Consider the following 19851-nt stretch of genomic DNA (forward strand, 5'->3'; position numbering starts at 1 on the left):
TCATCATCATTATTTCTCTAAAACTCTGGCGTGTGATCTTCCTGCGATCTGAAACCAAAAATAAGCGTATAAATCTGGCTCTCAGACACTCGACGGCTGCCAGAGGCCTCCTGTGATTTGCAGAGAATCCATTTCTTGCCGGCTCCGAACGCAGATCGCGACTGTGACACAAATTAAACGACAATGCATCTTCAGATTAAAGCAATTAAACTGTCAGAGCTGCTGGGCGCCGCGCTCGGCTGCAGAAACAAAAAGAGGGACGTTCGATCCATTAAGGTCGTGTTATGAGCTCGGTTTAAAGACAAACGGCGTCCTTTAAAACAACGAAGGAGCTGAGGAGGCCTCGGTGTGAAGCAAAGAGTGTAAACAACGATGGAGGACACCAAATCTTTAGATTTCCTCCTGAAAACCTGCATCACAGCCAAAAAAGTTGGGAGAAAGTTGGACTTCAAGCCTCTAAAGGTTTGCTTCAGACCATTTTAGATCCAGTTTTATCGCTGTAATTCTTATTTTAGCTGCTTTTCTCCCCAAAGTACCAGAAGTCCACGAAACTTTGTCCAAGGAACCAAAAGGTTTAGTCGCACCGTACGCTGTCTGTGTTTCAACTTTGGACTAAGAAGAAAAGAGCTGCAAAAATTCTGCAAATTCATCCAAAAAAAGCTGGTTTTGAACGGCATTTTCTAGCATTAGGCGGTGATAAAAAAACAACAACAACTGTACAACAATGTTTACGAGTGTCGAGTCAAACTGGTTTCTAAAACACATTTCAAACATCAGGAGTCGGACCGAAATTTAAAGCAACCCGTCAGACGCAACAAAATCCAACAACTAAAAGACACATTTTAATAAAAAAAACACAATTAAATAATGAAAAACAAAAGCTAAAACACATCTTGGACACATTTTTATTATTTTCCACTAAATTTGAGTCATGTAGGACATTTTGGATTATTCTAAATAAATAAATCATTCTAAACTTGATTATTTTATATATCTTAAGAAAATTTGGGCAAATTCTTTGATTGATTTCCAGTCATTTAAGGCAGACTTTCATTTATTGAAAGATGCTTTTTGGAAAAAATTTTAAAATATTAACAGGAAGTACAAGTACGAGTCCAAGTTTTGCAGGTTCCTCCAGAAGATATTCTCATCTGTAGCTATGAGGACCTTCCAGAGAAATACTGGAAAAGGTACCAATATGCCTCCAGGTTTGTGCAGCTCGTCAAATCTAAGACTCCTAAAGTGATCCTATACACCAAGCATGCCAAACTCATGCTGATGGAAAACACTCCCAGTGCAGACCTGGAAGTCTGCTTTTATGATGGAGCAAAGACCCACAAGACGTCAGAACTAGTGCGAGTTGAAAAGAGTCAAAGAGTCATTTTGATGCATGAAGTGGTATCATAAACAGTTTTTTCCATCAAATATCCTTTTATTTTTGCTAAATGAGGAAACCTAGGAAAAGTCGTCTTGTAAAGAAACAGCTGTTTTGACAAGAATCTGAATCTGATTGTGGAAGCTGAGCGAGGTCGGACACTCTGGAGACTCCGATGACTTCAGAGGAAGGTTTAGTGATGTCAGCAGAAGTGACACCGACAGAGCAGCAGTACATGTCAGCAACGCCAGCATCACTTCTGAGGATTCTCTCTGATCTTTGGGTTTGTATTGTCGCTGGGAGAAGGTCAGATTTAGATTACAGACCAATATGGAGACGACTAGTCTGCTCAGTAACGTCAGAATAGACGATGTGTAACCTTGACACTTTGCTTTTGCATGTGGAATAACTTCTAGACCTAAACCTCCATGTTGGGTCATGTGAGGAGAGTTTTTTGCTCTTAAACAGTCAGAAAATGTGTCCTAGAGGGTTCCACATGGGGACTTTAAGACTGGTTTTCTCACAGATCTAGACTTTGACGGCGTTTTCGTTCTCTGGTTTCACAGATTTTCTTTCTTTCCGCCCACAGAAGGTCGTTCTGCCCACAAGTTTCTTCTTCCTGCTGCACTTTTCTCCCTTTGAACCGATGAGTTTATCATCAGTGAGCCATATTTCACATTGTTTGCAGCAGCAGCAGCCGCCTCGGTGCCGCTCACATCTACACAACTTTTCATCGGCTACGTCGCACATCTATGAATAAACTCTCCAGGATTTTCCTCCACATTATTCTTTTATTCTACAGCTTAAAGACAGAATAAGAAATAAAGAAATCTCCTGTTCTTTATCCAGTCAGTCAGAGCGTTTCCCTGGAAACGAGAAATCAATTCAACAAGTCCTTCATCAAGTGGAATTGTTCTGCAAAGCCACAAATATAAACAGCTTAGAAGATCTAAAGCGTTAGTTTTAGGGATCCTCAAGGCTTTTTTCTACAAATTAAAGGTCTTTTCTGTTTGATTTAACACCAGCAACGGAAAACAAACCTGAAGTGGAACTTATATAGTTTGAAGCGAAAACTCTGTAAAAGGACCCGAGGACGTTAAAACCAGTTCAGACTAAACATGAAGCTAATTAGAGCTGATTTTAAAAAGCTAAATAGATTGAAAACACCCAGATTAACCGGCTTTACGTGAATGTCGACACACAGTTTAGAGTTTGTTTTGAGAGGAGTTCATGGAAATGAGAAAAAAAGCAGAAAAAAAACCCAATTTTAAAAAAAGTTTTCAAAAAAAACGCCTGAATCAAGCAGAAAAAAGTGAATTTTGCTGTTGATCTACCAACTTCATATTCATTTTCTGCTCGGCTGGCGGCCAGTCGGAGGCGTTCAACGGTTTTTGTCTTTTCCCTTTAAAAAAGAAAACTTTCTCCTGCACTTTATCTGTTAACCAGAGCAGAAAACTACGTTTGTTTCATGTTTTTTGTCACCATCTGAGCGATAATAATAATATTAATTTTCAAGATTATTCTACTCAGTGAAACTGACGTGAAACAAACTGTTATCATTTAATTATAATGAGAAAGATAGTCAATCTAATGCGCAACATTTCATTTTCAGCTGTGACTTTCCTTATTGCTTCAGTTTAATCACTTCTTACTGTTCTGGTCTTATTTGAGCTGATTTATTTTATTTCACTGATGTTCTGATTTCTGTCTTATTGCATTTCACATTTTCCGCACTTTATCTGTTAATCAAAGTAAAAAACTACGTTTGTTTCATGTTTTTTGTCACTTTCAGAGTTAACAGCTGAAACAGCAGTCACTTGGATCTAAACAACAATATAATTTATCAGTTTCACTTTTTTTAACAGTTTGTGGAAAACTATTTACAGCATCATCTGCAACATTTCAAATTTGAATTAAATGTGCAGTTTTGTCAATATAACGTCCAATATCTCATTTTTCAGCTGTGATATTCTTTATAACTGACAGTATTATTTTACTTTGCTGTTTTATCTCATCTTATTTTTGCTGATTTGTTGTATTTTAGTGAAGCACTGACTTCCATCTTACTGCTTTTCTGTCTGTTCAGCATCTGTTTACGGTATTGTTTCACATTTTCAACACTTTGTTAGAAAACGGTTTGTTTTCAGCAGATATTTCCTTTTCAAGTGCAACATTTTATTACCACGTGTGACTTTACTCGTTAACTCACTGTAACTGCCAGCGTTACTTTATACTTTTCTGTTCTTAGTTTATTTATTTTCCTCCACTGGACGCATAGATCTGAACAAAATAGAAATCAGCTTCGGTATCACGTGTAACATTTCATTTTTAGGTGCAATTTTCTAATATCATTCCTCAGTACTTCACTGTGTTCTATTCAAGTCTTATTTCAGTTTATTTACTTGACTTCAGAACTGTTTTAGGCGCATTTTTCTACTTTCTACACCCTTCCTCATGTCAGTTTGTTTTTCTGATCGTCGTCTGCCGCTACAGTTTCTTAGTTTATTCTTCAGTCTTTTCTTTTTTCCTTCCAGCTCCTGTTCCAGTCCTTTTATACCTGTATTATGGGATGTATTTGCTCACCTGTCCGTGGCTCCAGCTCACCTCTCCTCTTCCCTTCGTGCAGCTCTCCAGGCGAATCGGACTCCCGGATACGAAGTGTTTGCTCTCCATGCACATGCCGCTGCCGGCGTTACGGATCTGCAAACATAAAGTCAAGTCAGAAGCAGGAAACAGCCTGCAGCTCAGCAGAAAACTCACAGAATTCTTCTCAAGCAACTCGTTGTTGTAGCCGAGTCAATCACGGCTTTTTAGTTGCATCGAGGAGCGCAGAATTTTTTAGTTTTTGTAGAATCCTATTATTGCAAACTGTATTTTTTTTAGCATATGACATGTAGAATAAAGTGATTGTGATGAAACATCCCATTTTTTTAGCTTGGATTTGATCATGTTTTATGAATAAAATTAAATCAGAAAGTTAAAAATCTGACTTTTCTTTTTGCTTTATGACCAATACATGGCGACATTTTTGGCAATTTATAAATGGAAAATGTAAAAAAACTAATCTAGAATAAAGTGATTTTGATTAAATATCGCATTTTTTTAGCTTTGATTTGATCGTTTTTGTAGATAAAAATCACACCAGAAATTTAAAAATGTGACATTTCTTTCTGTTTTTGTACTTTCTGACTGATAAATGGTGCCATTTATGGATGCAATAACAGGTTTTTTAAACCAGTCAACAGGTTTTGGGGTTCAGAGGTGTAAATAATCCTTCATTTGGTTTGAACAAATCTTTTAATTTGGTCAAATTTTAAAATCAAACATCAACAGTAAAGTATTTTTAATAAATGATCCAGACTTTAAGCTTGGATATGATTGTTTTTTGAACAAAAGACGCACTAGAAGGTTTAGAATCTGACAGTTCTTTCTGTTTTTGTGCTTTATGATGAATAAATGGTATTTTGATGATTCATGAAGAAAATAAAACGTCTTTCAAACTTGTCAGTGCGGTTTGGGAGTTCAGAGGGTTCAATAATCCTTCACCTGATCAAACAAACCATTTATCTTTCTGCAAATTACAAAATAAGACATGGAGCATAGAGTGTGTTTGATGAAATATCCTGCTGATAAGCTTGGATTTGACCCTTTTTTTGACTAAAATCACATCAGAAAGTTGATAATTTGAGGTTTCTGTTTTTGTGTTTTCTGCTTGATAAATGGTGCCTTTTTTGGCAGTTCATATATAAATATATAATATACAATAATGTCTGTCAAACCAGTTTGGTGGGTTTTGGGGTTCAGAGGGTTAAATAATCCTTCACCTGGTTCAAACAAACCCTTTATTTTTGCCAAATTTTACACAGGTTATGTAGAATGAAGTGACTTTGTTTCAGTGTCCTGGTTTCCAGCTCAGATTTCCTTTCCTGACAGAACAGCAGCTCAAAAAGCTGCAAGTCCAGCATCTATCTCTGATTTTCCCGTTTCTGGCTCTGAACCCTCTGAACCCTAAACAGCAGGTCTGAAGCCACGCTAAGGATCATGAGCTGCCTTCACCTCTCCCCAGGCAGCAGCCGGAGGTTCCACCGGTGGGTAGTGTTTGGGCAGATCCCAGGCCACCTCGCTCATGAACCACTTGAAGCTCTTGCAGTTGAGTCGGTTCCTCAGTTCCTTCTGGACCGTCATGTCTCCGGCCGACAGGTGGCGGTACTCGGGCCGACGCTGGTAGACGTACTCGGCGTATTCGTCCATCCAAACCTCTGCAACGCGCTTCAGGTTCTGGAATCACAGAGATTTTATGTTTTAGTCACAGTTCTATACCACAGTTTAGATGTCTGACAATAATTTTTAGGGAACAATAAAGTAACCCCCCACAGTGCTCTCTGGTTCCAACAGATCATATTTTTTTTGCCAAATTTTAAACCTATATTGCTGTTTTAGCAAAAGTAAGTCTGTTACATATTGACCTGAGATATAACAGACTACTTTAATTTGCTTAAAACACATTAACTCTGGTCGGAGGTCATTATCAACCTCATGAGTCTTTGTCATGGTGCCCCTTTACTAGCAAAACCCCCACAATGGTACATTAATGGCTCATTAATGGTGCAGCTGTGGAGACTGTAAGCCAGTACAAGGACTCAGGCATCATCTCCCATGACAAACTGTCTTTTGAGGCCAACATGGGCTACATTTGCAAAAAAGCCAATCAGGCTGTATGTAATGATCGGCGTATGTTTGTCTGTCCGTCTGTCTGTTAGCAACATTACTCAAAAACAGACAAACAGATTTGGATGAAATTTTCAGTGAAGGTCAGAAATGAAACAAGGACCAAGTGATCAGATTTTATCAGTGATGCAGCTTATAGTCTGGATCCACGGATTTGTTAAAGATTTCTGTATCATTGCCAGATAGCAGCATGGCGTCACTGTAACCATGACAACAAGTGAAGACTACATCAGCTGATTGTGATCCTACTACAAATCCACCACTGAGGACTTATCAGGACTTATCCAACTTGATTCCAGTTAAATGAGCTCTGGTCAGAGGTCATTAACTGACACAGAAGTCTTTGTCATGGTGCCCACTGCTAGCTAAACCCTCACAGTGCTCTATTCCTGCAAACATACGCTGCCGGTGGATGAGTCGAGGTTTAATTTCGGTTCAACATATTTAATCTGATTCTCAGCTGATGATATTCAGTATTTTGTGTTAGCTTCGGGTTTCTACAGTATGAAGAAAAAAAAGTAAGAGAAAAGCATCATCCAGAACGAGTAAAGCGTTTTCTGTCTGTTATTATTTCTGTGTAAGTGTCAGCGGCCGTTGAATCTTCTGTCTGAGAGTTAAATCCACTTGAAAGCCGAGCAACAGTGGAGCGGTTTGTTAGCGGCTGTCTGGGCATCGTGTCCCCACTGAAACGCCGACCGAGCCTTCATTTGTGCGTCCCGCCGTCCTCCGTGTTTTGATTGATTTGACGTGACAAAATGATCAAAAGGCGGCGAGCGGAAAGGAGGCCAGTCATCACACGAGAGCCGTCGGTGCTTCCCGGGAGGCGACTGATGAACGTAGCAGCGACTCGTCAGCAGTCATGAAGCGGACGGACTGGAGTTCATTTACAAAAGAGCAAAACGTTCCTTTTCCTCCGTCTCTAGCTCACATGTTTGCTCTTTGGAAGCTCTGATGCTTAATTAGGTCTCTCATGGTTTTATACATTTCTCTGAAACATTCACTGAGGCTTCATGGAAGAAAATCTGAATGAACATGAGAAATTTAGCTGCTGTAAAAAGAGTAAAACTAACATTAAATATCTGTAAATATATACATGCTGATGACTTAAATACAGTAAAATATAGTGTTAAACTGGTTTAACTGAAGAACAGACTACCTTCAACATAAACACAGATTCTTGATGGTACATATTTATGTTCTTTGATTTGCTTTTACGCTTAATGAGAAAATTCATATCTTATTTACCAATTTTCAGCCGTTAATACAGATAGAAAAACAAGTATCTGTAAAATGATAACATTTTTGATTTTTTAAAAACAGTGGAAAATTGTGTAATTTTAGAGTTAATCAAAAGAACAAACTAAATTTATTAAAAATAAATTTTTTTGACGTTGACATCACTTATTTTTGGTCTTAATTTTATGCTGAGCATGTAAATTAATACTTTATTTCTTGGATTTTATGACACATTACGTGTATTTTAACAAAACCAATAAAATAAACATTTATGGTTTACTTCTGTGATTTTACGACGTACTATGTGTAATTTAGCAAAACAGGGAAAATCTGCAAAATAGCCTTTTAATAAATTATTTACCAATTTTCAATTGTTAATATACATGTAAAAAGGCAAATATCTCACAGTTTTTGATGATTAAAATACAATAAAAATGTAATTACCTAATATATATATATATATATATATATATATATATATATACATATACACACACATATCCTCTAACCAGAATCTGTGAAAAACAAAACAATTCTGATAATTTTTTACTGCAGTGAAAAATGAGCCACATTGAGTAAAAAACAGTTGGTTTTCAGAAGCTTAACTAAACCACCAAATAAAAAGGTATTCTTAGGTACGTACACTGCCACCATGCTCGGGGTTCAGAAGGTCAGAAGAGCAAGTGAAATGTTCACTAAAGCTGCTGTCCGGAGTTTCCGTTTGTTTTCAATTTATGTATCATTGTTTAACAAAGCTTAAACGTGTTAGTCTAGTTCGATACTATAATATAATGTTAGTATAACGCGATATGAAAATTTATTCCTGAGCTCCGCCTTCCTCTCATAGACCCCCATGTTATTCCAAAAAGCGCCGGTCGCTGCCGACCAATCAAGTTCGAGCTTCAGCTTTGTCATGCTGTCAATCAACGGTTACGCGCACAGCAAGCAAGCCCATGCAGAGGTGGGCGAGCTACGCACTACGCAACCGCGCGCGTAGAGGAGGAGAGAGCATCAGGGCTCAGCAACTTCCAGAAAAGTTACCAATCCCACGGCTTGTCAGGCCAAGAGACTGCAGGACGTTTTTTGGCTCGGGGTGCTCGCGTCGCTCCCCGACCACGGCCTCCATAGCCCGCCTGACGGCTTCGTTTAGATGCCCGACCTCTGGAGGAAGATGTTGGGGCGTCTGGGACATACTCTTCGTCAGAGGAGTCATGCAATTCTGAACTCTAGATAGAAATAACATAAACAATGCAACACAAATACACGCGTAAATGCACTAAGTTTGATAAACAACGTCATCCAGAGGGATACACGAGTGTAATCACATATTGAAACTTTACTCGTTCGTCCTAGCAGATTCATGTTATTTTGGTATTAGGACAAGTTAGACTCAATACAGCATTCTAACGTAATTCCTTTATTATTTACTAAATGTACTAAATGTAGAAGAGTGGAAAACAGCAAAACAGGCGAGATGCTGCAGCACTCCGGGCACTTCTCTCATGTACTGCACGCGCACAAATAAAGGGGCGAAATCAGAGGGAGGATGGGACCAACAGTGTTTTGGGAGACGCGATTCAAACTCCGGACAGCAGCTTTAAGGTTCTCTAAAGTTCCTTTCTACTGTGGGCAGTACAGATTTATGCCTCAGTAATGGAACAGCCTCAGAGGTGTTCAGGCCTAAACAGCAGCGTCTGAGGCGGATGTCTGGGAATACGGATGGCAGCTTCCTCTGACGTGTGGACGGTGAAATGAATGCAGCTTCACTGAGCCTCCCAGGGAACTCCAAACACAAACCCTGCCGCCCTCGGAGGTGCAGATGTGGTGGAAAAAAGCTTCCAGCCACACACAGTGTCCCTGCAGAAGCAGCTCTCCGGGTGAAGTGGAGTTCAGCTTCTATCTGCTGCATGTCGGCTGGACTCAGAGGGTTTTAGAGGTCGGAGGTTGCACACAAACTCTGTCTGCAGGGCCTTTGTTCTCGGCATGTGTACCCGATTCTTCTTTTTTCTTTCCCCTCTGTGCGTTAAGTGAGAGAAAAATGTTTTGCTCGAGAAAACGCCGACAAATTCAACAAGTGAAGCTGTATCGGGGAAAAAGAAAGACTTTAATTCTCACCTCAGGCGGAGAGCCTTTAGACCATGACCGAAGCATCTCTGGACGAAGCACAACTAAATCCTGACCAAACTCTTTATTGACTTTCTTTAAAAGAGGACTCCAGCAAGTTTGTGCTACATTTCCACAAAAAAGTAAAAATCAGTAGAGCAGTGGTCAAGAGACTTTGACTTTTAGGATTCTGACAGACTTTCTGTTTCAAAGTAGCACAGCATGGTTTGGAATAACAATTGTGGAAGCGCCTTTAAGGCAAATTTATGCTTCCTGCATGAATGAGTCTACAGGGAAATGCATAACATACATTTTGCTATCTACACAAGCCTGAGAGTGTCTGCACCAGCCCCTCTGTATGTTTCTTGTGCAGTAAAAACAAGAAACAGAAAACATGAAACTGCTTTTTCCCTTTTCCCCCCCAACTAAACTCTGGTTGGAGGTCATTAAGCTTCATAGAAGTCTTTGTCATGGTGCCCGTTGCTAGCTACACCAACACAATTTGGTTTACTGAACAGACTATGGTTGTTTTTCTGCTGGATCTGGGTTCAACCTACTAATAAATAAATAAAACCCACAAAATAAAGCCCTAAATTTGTACCCATATAGACTCTTTGGACTGAAAGCACATAGTCATCGCATGCGCCACAGAGATTAACTATGGTAGTGTTTTTCTTTAAAAAAAATATGCAAAACTGCTGTAACTGGCTTCAACCCACTAATAAATAAGGAAAATCCACAAAATGAAGCCCTAAATTTGTGCCCTCGTGGACTCTTTGGACGGCAAACATGTCATCATTCAAACGAAAAGTTGTTTGGAGAAGAAGCTGAGCGAGGAGATATTCCATCTTTCACACAGTAAAGTACACAACAAAAACACACAGTTCTGTATGTTTCTTGTTCTGAAAAAACAAGAAATACAATACATTAAACTGCTTGTTCCCTTTTTCCCAACTAAACTGTGGTTGGGGGTCATTAAGCTTCATGGAAGTCTTTGTCATGGTGCCCACTGCTAGCTAAACCCACACAACTTGGTTTACTGAACAGACTATGGTTGTTTTTCTTTCAAAACTATGCAAAGCTGCTGCAGCTGGCTTCAACCTACTAATAAATAAATAAATTCCACAACATGAAGCCCTAAATTGGTGCCCTCATGGACTCTTTGGACTGTAACGTCCTACAGTGATGATGTCAGTAAGACAGTTAAACCCAGTGTCCTTTTCATGACCTTTATTCATGCACACAAACCAAACCAAACCAACATCCACACCTCTCCTTCCTTCTCTTCTTGCAGTCAACAAACTACAAAACCTTTCTGCAGAGAATATTCTGTATCTGCTCCCATTGAGTGTCAGATCTGTTCCGCTGCTTCTTTCGGCTGACGTTCTTTTAAAACATTTTCAAAACAAACACTTCAAACTGTTTTATCTCTGCATCATGAGAAAACCCATTTAAATGAAGTTTTTTCCATTTCAGAGCATCTTCTGTTTGTGTATTTTCATGTTTTTGCAGTAAAATCTCTGGTTCCTCTACCATCAGTGCAGCTAAAACACAGATTCACCAGCAGGTCAGAGCTAAATAAGCTTATTATATCAATAATAACTGCATTTTGAGGCTATATATACAGTTATCTTGACTACAGTTCATACAGCAAACAGCTCCACCAGTTATCCAGTCAAAGGAAACAAACCAGTAGTAAAAGAAAGGTTTGTTTTCACATTTGATTCTTTTTAAACTCCAACACAGAGGAAGACACTCGGGACAGAACCGACTTCTGAGCAGCCTGAGGTACAGTAAGCGTTTGTGAATTGTTAAATCTGCTGCCGTTTGATATCAGTATTCAATGCGGCCTCACCGAGGGGCTAATGGTCAGACCGAGGAGGCGAAAACAGAGGCCAAGAGGTTTAATTACATATTCAGCTGAGCCAAACAGAGCCAGGTGTCAGACCGAGGCCGACTCATGCATAATTCAGCTACAGGCCAGATGAGCTTTTTTTTAAACACTTCTCATGCTGTGGTCAAGTGTTAAAGCTCCCGTGGACAAGAAGAAATGTGAGCTAATTATCAGGAAACTGGAAGTTGTGGATGGACACTTTAAGAACTGAGAGCTGAGGGACATGAGAGGTGATGAAGGATGTTGCTCTGGCGTCCAGTTCAGGGCGAATCTTTTGGGATTTTATCTGCGGTTTTAGATGGAATAAATACACTGATCGTCCAAAAAAAGTTTCACATTCTAATATTTCATTGGACCGCCTCTAAGCTCTGAGAATGACACATGTTCACTGTGGTATCGTTTTGATAAACTTCTGCAATGTCACAGCATTTATTTCTGTCCAGAGATGCATTCATTTTTCACCCAGATCTTCTATTGATAAGTCAGAAAAAGTATTCTTCAATAAAAGTCTTTAGATAGCAAAAGAAAATTTTGTTGTCTTGGTAGCAGAAGGAGAGGAAGCTCTTACAAGTTCTGCAAAGGTAAAGTTTTGGAATTTGAAAAAAAAAAAATCAAACATCCACATGTTCAATAGAAGATATTAGATATATAGGTCATTTCAGAACTGGAGGGCATTTGGGCTTCAACATTTTTGAAAAATAAACCTTCTCTTTTCAAGTTTTTTTTGCTCCATACTGATCAATAATAGCTAATAAACTATCAGCAGCTTGACTGGTTCAGCTTACACATCAATGGTACCATTTTTATTCCATGTTTTATTTATTGTTTGCTAACCCTACTCTAATCACAGTAACAGGGTTGCTAATCCATGCTAACGTTAGCGTTTTCTCAGCAGCAGAAGCTACATATTTAGCTAGCTGCTACTGCTGACCAAGAGGACAAACATCAACAGTGAAACCAGGACCTGCATTATTTCTAACAGCCATCAGGGGGCGACATCAGATCGTATAGAAGTCTGAGAAAATGAGCTGAGATCACGCTTCATTTGTCACCTCAGTAAACATTTTCCAAAAGAGTTTATGGTCTCAATTTGTAGTTTAAGGTCTCCTTCGATGCAATGTGGTGATGATTTAATAAATTATGCTCCCATTTAGAAGAAAATAAATGATAAAGAAGGGTCTGTTGTAGCTGCCAGTGTCCTTCAATTCTGTCTGGTTGTAATTTTGGCATTTTCTTTAAATAGATATGGGTCTTTCCCGAAATGGAGGGCATTTGGGCTTCAATTTCATCTTTACTACTTTACTTGAGATTCAATTTGGTCATCAGGGAGGTGGGACACCAGATGGATTTGGTATTTTTAATAATATTTTCAATCATTCTTTTCTCCTAGTTTTTTTTAGATTTGGTCTCTGGACAAGAACATTTACACAACAACTGCACATTTTAGTGTTTTTTACATGGATTATTTGAAATTTGATGAGTGAGACATAGAATGTCGTCCAATTCTTAAATGATCCATTAGATCTTGTCTACCATAACAGCATCCGAGGCCACACGGCAAAAATTTAAATCTTTAAAAAATGACGCTTTCTTACAACACCAAAGAGACTTTCTGCAACAAAAAGTCTGATCTTTTCATCCAAACTCACCCTGGCCAGGCTGACTCCACCAGGAACTTTATAAGGGACGTACTTCCTGTAGATGTGTCCGACTCTGGAGCAGGGGATGTCCTCCATCCGACCGCCGCACATCCACACCTGCAGAAATACAATCCACGGTGATGAAAATCATGTCAGGTTTCATCAAAGCTTTTGTGCAAATAAAGACTGTGAACGTCAGATGAGGTCAACAAATCAGAGATGAACAAACCCAATGCAGGAAAAGACAAAACGTGCGAAGCAATCGAGAGCAGACGAGGTTAACATTTAAAGAAAAGATGGAGGCAGTGGGAGGATGAGTTTTAGATGGACATGAGGTTTTGTACAGTGTTGCAGACCGGGTCATGACTCCGAGGAAGGAGGAACAAAACACGGCAAAAAGAAATAAAGGAAAAATCATTCAGAGCGGATCTGCTCAGTCGGAGTCATGTTTACGGTCAGAGAGATTAACATTATCTCAGATTAGGCTTAAGCTTCCCAAAATTGCAGATATTAATCCCATTCTGTGAAGTCTGCAGGGGCGATAACACCGTTGGAAAAGTTCATGTGTTTCTAGATTGCAGGGAGAAAATTACACCGACGGGAACAGGACGAGTCAATCATGCTTAGCTAAATGACAAAGACTGGAATTGGATTTGTTACGCTGCTTAGGGGGAGCAGAGCCACCTTTCAAGTCTATGAGCTGGTGTGTTTGGAAAATCTAAAGCTGGAGTTTGGATGATGCGTCACTTTAAACTTAATGAGAAGAGTCCGAGGTGAAAAGGTCGACACTGTTGGATTATGGTTGAGGTTTTATTCTACGCTGCGTATTCAGAGTTCATTCTTTCTTCCAGGACCTGAAGCTGCACTCTTCTGTGCTCTGTTGACATGGACCCACTTTCCAGCAGCAGAAATCTTTGAAAGTGTGACTTAGATGAGTTTTGCTGTATGAGTTGCTCACTGTGTCCATCTGCCTGAACTTTAAGCCCTTTTAGTAAAACATCATTGATAACCACTGTGCACACAATGCCGCTCTGTTTTGCCTTTTTTTAAATAACTCGCCAATATGGAAAACATCTCTACATACAAACACAGCATTCACACTAGTAACTTCACCATGAGCTGCTGAAAATCAAGTGTCTACAAGTATCAATAACACTAATATTCACTTAAAGTCCTGCAGATAGAGAGAAAGGATATTAAAAGTGCACTTAACCTCTGGCAAATTTATCAGAAGTCAAAATGGAGAAATGTGAAAGGTTAGATTTTAAAATGTGCACTAAAGTTGTGCTCACACTGATCTTTGCAAGGACTAAATGTTTTCTAGCTGTCATGTGCAAAGGTGGAGATAAATGTTTGAAGAACTGATCTTCAAGACCAGTTTCTCCAGTTATTTCTCCCTTTCCACACTTCCCTTGATCTTACCTGAAACCTCACAGCTCACTGTCACTGAATCCTTCCAAATCTTCCAATTTAGTTCTACTTTCGTTGAAGTCACAATCAAGTGTGCTTTACATCAACAAGAGCTGAGAGGATCCACGAAGAAGGAAGTTCTTCCTCTCGAAGCAGAACCTTAAAGCTCCACTCAAGTCTGCTGCTGATCACATGGACAAAGAAAAGACCTTCTGGAGGAAAGATGGAAGAAAAACTGAAGGTGAGGCCTTTAACCCCAAGAACATCAAACCTACCATCAAGCATGGTGGTGGCAGTATCATACTCTGGGGCTTTCTAGAAGAGCTTCTGAACTGGTTTCAGACTGTATGCTGGACTGGTTCTGGACTTTCTTGGGACTGGTTTATGTTTGGTTTCAGTATTGGTTCTCCTGGTTTTGGATGTGATTTAAAGTTGGTTTAGGATTTATTTTACTCTGGATCTGGTCCTGGATGAGGACTGGTTTCAGACTGTCTAGGGCAGTTTAAATAGTAGCTTAGGGTTGGTTTTGGTCTCGATTTTGGTCTTTTTTTCAACTTTTTCAGAATTGGTTTCAGACTGTATGTACAAATGAAGAAGGAGGATTAAAACCTAAAACCATCACCAGAAGGTTGATCTTGGACACAGTTGGATGTTTCAACAAGACAATGAGTCCAAACACACATCAGACGTGGTAAAGAAATGGTTCCATCAGGATAGAATGAAGGTTCTAGACTGGTCTCCCCAAAGTCCTGATTTAAACCCATCAAGAACCTGTGGACTGATGAAGAAACAAGTAAAACAACTTTAGTTGAACTGAACCAATTTTGTCCAGAGGAGTCAAAGAGAAACCAGAAAATGGAAACCAGAAGAACTAAACTGAGGTGAAAACAGATATTTAACCAAATATTAGCATTTCTATCTGTACATTTTTGACCCAGATAGAAACTCTAGTTCACAACTTTATACCTGACAGAGGATTGATTTGTTTTTTACTGGAAAGCACGTTGGTCTCCTTGAGTGTTGTAAAGTGCTCTGTAAATAAATTTTGATTGATTGGTTGATTGATTGATTGTTCTTATGACTCCATGATTTGATCCAAACCAAGTCAAACTTGTCTTGACCTCTTCTGAAACCTCTCAGCTCAACATCCTCCAGATCCTCCCAAAACCTTCCATTTACTCCTACTTCTATCGTGACCAGAACCTCTGAGCTCTTTTCTGAAGAACATCTATGATATAACCAACATTATTAGAGCTACAGAAAGCTGTTTTTATCCAAACAAGCTTCCCAGTGAAATATTTCCATCAAGAATAGCCTGCAGACTCTTAACAGGTTGGATTTCAGGGGTTTGTTTTCTGCCCGATGATGTCAACCAGGTAATAATAAGAATGAAATGCTAATTTCCAGTGGGTTTGTTGGTATTCTGTGTCGTTCCTCTTCCCGACTTTCCAGCCTGAACATCAGCTGGCTGCTATTTCAATTCAATTACTGCTTGTCAAGTTTGTTGCAGCACTCTGGCTTAGACAAACAGAATCGTGGGAAATAGAGATTGAATGGAGGCTCTCGATGTGGCGCTGTGGGGAAGCTCTGAACTGCTGCTCCGATCCCTTCCATCCTCTTCATCCCTGCACCGAAGCACTCGAGCTTAATAACAGCAGCAGGAGGATCAGGAGCTCCGGCTCGGTGTCCGTCAGATTAAATTAAAAGTCTTATCGCTCACCTCCAATGTACAACCTCTGCAATCTGCTCACCCCAGAACACTGAAACCACAGCCTGCTTTAGAGCTCCTCCTCATCATATAAACCAAAAAAGTTCATGTTTTGGGTTCAGATCTGCAGCTCTGATGTTGCAGATTTTACTGGATCAAGTAGAGGAACATTTAATGTGGAGTTATGTTCTGGAAAGTCATGAAATAATCCAGACGATAGAGAAAAAAAATCTGATTTTCTTATTTACAAAAACATGTTATAGGTTGCAAACATTATTCTAATAGGTTGTGTTAATATAATAATGTTGCATCCATCTAATGTGTGTAGTTTAAAGTCAAATGTCAGCATTAGTTTAGTAAACTTCATGAAGTTGGCTTCATAGCTTCATTTTCTTCACCTTGAGTTCAGGTTTCTCCTCTAACTTAACTTCCACTGAATGAATTAAAAACAGATTTGAGTGAAATAATCCTCCTCACTCAGTTGTGTTTGCTGATTGGACTTAATTTCATTACAAGTTGTCAAAAGATCGATGCAAACCATTAATTTGCCTTATCTTTTCGATTGCATTACCTATTAAAGCTGCAAGCTGCTTTGGTCGGTTCCTCAAATCCTTGCTAGTCTGCAAATCCAAACATGTCTACCAGGTGGCGCTGTGACTGAGACTGTATTTCAGCCTACGGACATGATGATCACACATGTAAAATTTGAGGTAGATTGGAGCATGTTGAGGCTCTGTCGGGGTTACGATGTTTGTGTTTATAGCTTTTGAAAATGTGCAAAAATTGGTCCAAAATCATCCAAAATATGACACGCAATTCAAAATGACTGACTTCCTGTTGTTCTTTAAGTATGGTTGACAATTACATTTTTGTGCGTCTTAATGAGTTACTTATGCCTGCCAAATTTCATAGCTGGAGGTGACACTTATTGGCCGTAGTTCCTGGTTGAAATTTTCCAGGTGGCGCTATTGAGCCATTTGGGAACACGTGTGCAATTCCTCAAAATTTCATGCGTTTTTAAGTATTCTTAGGGCTTCAAAAGTCCAAACGAAAAGCCCCTTCTGTGCAGATAATGTTGAGTAAACTTAACTTTATTATCGGTTCTATGATTTGACATGTTGTAGCGTCTTCAGTGCAGGTTTATGTCTCAACTCTGCATCCACTAGTGCAGCTATGAATCCATGTTTTTATGGGAAAATGCCCAAAAAAAGCAGGAATAAAGAAGGCAAACAAGCAAACCTGGATGAAAGCAAAGCAGCTCTGAACTTATTTTAACAAATCAGCATTGCAAATGTTCCTTAAAGAGCTTTGAAGTCTTTTCATTTAAAGGACAAAGTGAACGGAGGAAGAAACGCAGCAGCAGCAGCGACACAGCAAGACACTGGAACTTATTGTTTTGCACATATTAACCAACAGGATTACGCTCACGCTTCTCACACTTGATGCCCTTTTATGTTGTTTAAGGATCATACGATGCAAGAAAAGTTTCACGGTTTCCTTTCTGACGCACGTCGGACTTGAATAATTACCCAAAAACGGATGAACGCCGCAGTCATTCTGAAGAAAAACATCTTTTTCTGCAGGAGGAATTTTAACGAGCACAGAAGTTGAAGCTTGACATCTGACATCCGAGGTTTAGAAAACTTAAAGGTGGATGAAAGAGTTCAAATATTCGTCCTCTAGCTTTGTTTTTACGTCTCCACTTAAACGGAAAACAAACCAAAGCTGCTCAGAGGCTGCACAGATTCTGACTAAACCCAATTATTTTCTGTTCACACTACCAGCCAAAAGTTTGGACACACCTTCTCATTTAATGGTTTTTCTTCATTTTCATGACTATTTACATTACAGATTGTCACTGAAGGAATCAAAACGATGAATGAAGACACTTGGATATTATGTAGTGAACAAAAAAGTGTGAAATAAGTAAAAAACATGTTTTATATTTTAGATTCTTTGCTTTGATTCCTGCTTTGCACACTACTGGCATTCTGTGGATGAGCTTCACGAGGTAGGGAGGAAGTGAAGCGAAGCGAAGCGAAGCAAGGAAGGAAGGAAAGAAGGAAGGAAGGAGGGAAGGAAGGAAGGAAGGAACTGATGGTCCCAACCCCATTAAGAAGGCAAGAAATTCAACAAATGAACCTTGAAGAGGCACACCTGTGAAGTGAAAACCATTTCAGGACACTACCTCATGAAGACCATCCAGAGAAAGCCAAGAGTGTGCAAAGCAGTAATCAAAGGAAAAATTCTAAAATAGAAAACATGTTTTGACTTATTTCACAGACACACAGACAGACAGATAAAGATAGATAGATAGAAAGATAGGAAAATCTCGGTAATACAGCAGCAAATAAATTTTTTCAGTGAGAATCTACAATGTAAATAGTAATGAAAATAAAGAAAAACCATGAAAAGAGAAGGTGTGTCCAAACTTTGACAGGTAATGTAGATAACAATAGAAACTACAGATATTTAACTGTTAGTATTTTTATTTGTTTCCATACAATCCGTAAACACTGCCCTCTGAACTTTTGTCGTGTGATTGTTGGTCTCAGTGGGTCACTCAAGGATTCCTGATTTTTGAGTTTATTGCAGAATGTGTTTAGAGCTTCATTGTTTGCAAATTTTTAAATGAGACACGTAGAAGAAAAGTGATTTTTAAGCTCAGATTTTCTAATTTTCCTGACGAAAGGACAGTCTTTGTGTTTTCTGTTTCAGGCTCTGATAAATGCAGGAACTGTGGTGATTTTGAAAAAACAACAACTTTGAATTTAATAAAAACATGCAGCTCCTCGTTGCTGGATGACGCAGTAAATGATTTTATTCTGGTCAAAATAATATAAAAGATCCGATGCACCACACTGAGCTACAAGCAACGGAGAGTTTCTGCATTAATATGAAGCAGAAGCAAGAAGTAAAACAATTTCTCTGGTAAATTAGATTCATTTTGTGTAAACAACACACTGCAGCATGTGTCCAATCAGATCAGACCGGCCAGCTCTGCTCTTTGTGCTTAATTGAGTGAGACGACAAAAGTCGTCATTCAAAGCTGAATTCAATTACAGCGACGGGGGGTTCTGTCCGTCCGGAGCCGAGACGACAGCAGCTCAGGACCAGCTGAGGAGGAACTGACGCTGAAGCTCCAACAAAAACAGAATCTAATGTAGGATGAATGTGATTAATGTGGACGGTCGATGATACAACGGATCTGGAACAAGACGTGAAACCATGATGAGGAACAACAGAGGAACATGTGGAACCAAACTGTTTAGAAACGGTTTAATGATATGACGTTCTGCTGGTAACCGGATGGATCTCTGGGGGAAACTTGAACATTTATCATGTGGACGAAGATCCAGTAAGTCCCGATGAATCAAACTGCACAGTGGGAACGACCATATAAATATCTTCAGAGAATTACAGTGCGGTAACTAAATTTATAAAAGTTATAAATTTCTGCAGAAACGGTCAAACAGAGATTAAAATATGCGCTCAATTCCTTCTGCACTGATCTCTGCAGGGATCGAATGTTTGCTGAGGTCACGAATCAGCTGAGAACTGAGTTTCTCATCGGCTTCTAGACAATCAGTCTTTGCAGTTTGGGAGATTAAAATGTGCACTAAAGCTGCAAAAACTGCAGCTTCTTTTCACACCCTGCACTGCCTTGCACGGAGATTGTTAAAATATATTTTAGTTTTCCTGCTTAATTAACTTAAAAAAACAGAAAAATGTTAAGTTCCACGTTCTGTCATCTGCT

General features: G+C 39.3%; 1 protein-coding gene across 2 annotated transcripts in view; it reads right to left on the reverse strand.

Moving 5' to 3' along the window:
• The window catches only part of LOC110958231 (polypeptide N-acetylgalactosaminyltransferase 10-like), a 140460-nt gene that overhangs the window by 8573 nt on the left and 112036 nt on the right, over positions 1-19851 (reverse strand). For both annotated transcript variants that reach the window (XM_051937988.1, XM_051937987.1), the window contains exons 8-10: positions 12986-13093; positions 5432-5653; positions 3959-4075 (exon numbers count right to left, since the gene is read on the reverse strand). In XM_051937988.1, coding sequence (XP_051793948.1) covers positions 3959-4075; positions 5432-5653; positions 12986-13093 — 447 coding nt within the window. The remainder of the gene's footprint in view (positions 1-3958; positions 4076-5431; positions 5654-12985; positions 13094-19851) is intronic.

This window comes from Acanthochromis polyacanthus, chromosome 17 (assembly GCF_021347895.1).
Source record: "Acanthochromis polyacanthus isolate Apoly-LR-REF ecotype Palm Island chromosome 17, KAUST_Apoly_ChrSc, whole genome shotgun sequence".
NCBI lineage: Eukaryota > Metazoa > Chordata > Actinopteri > Pomacentridae > Acanthochromis > Acanthochromis polyacanthus.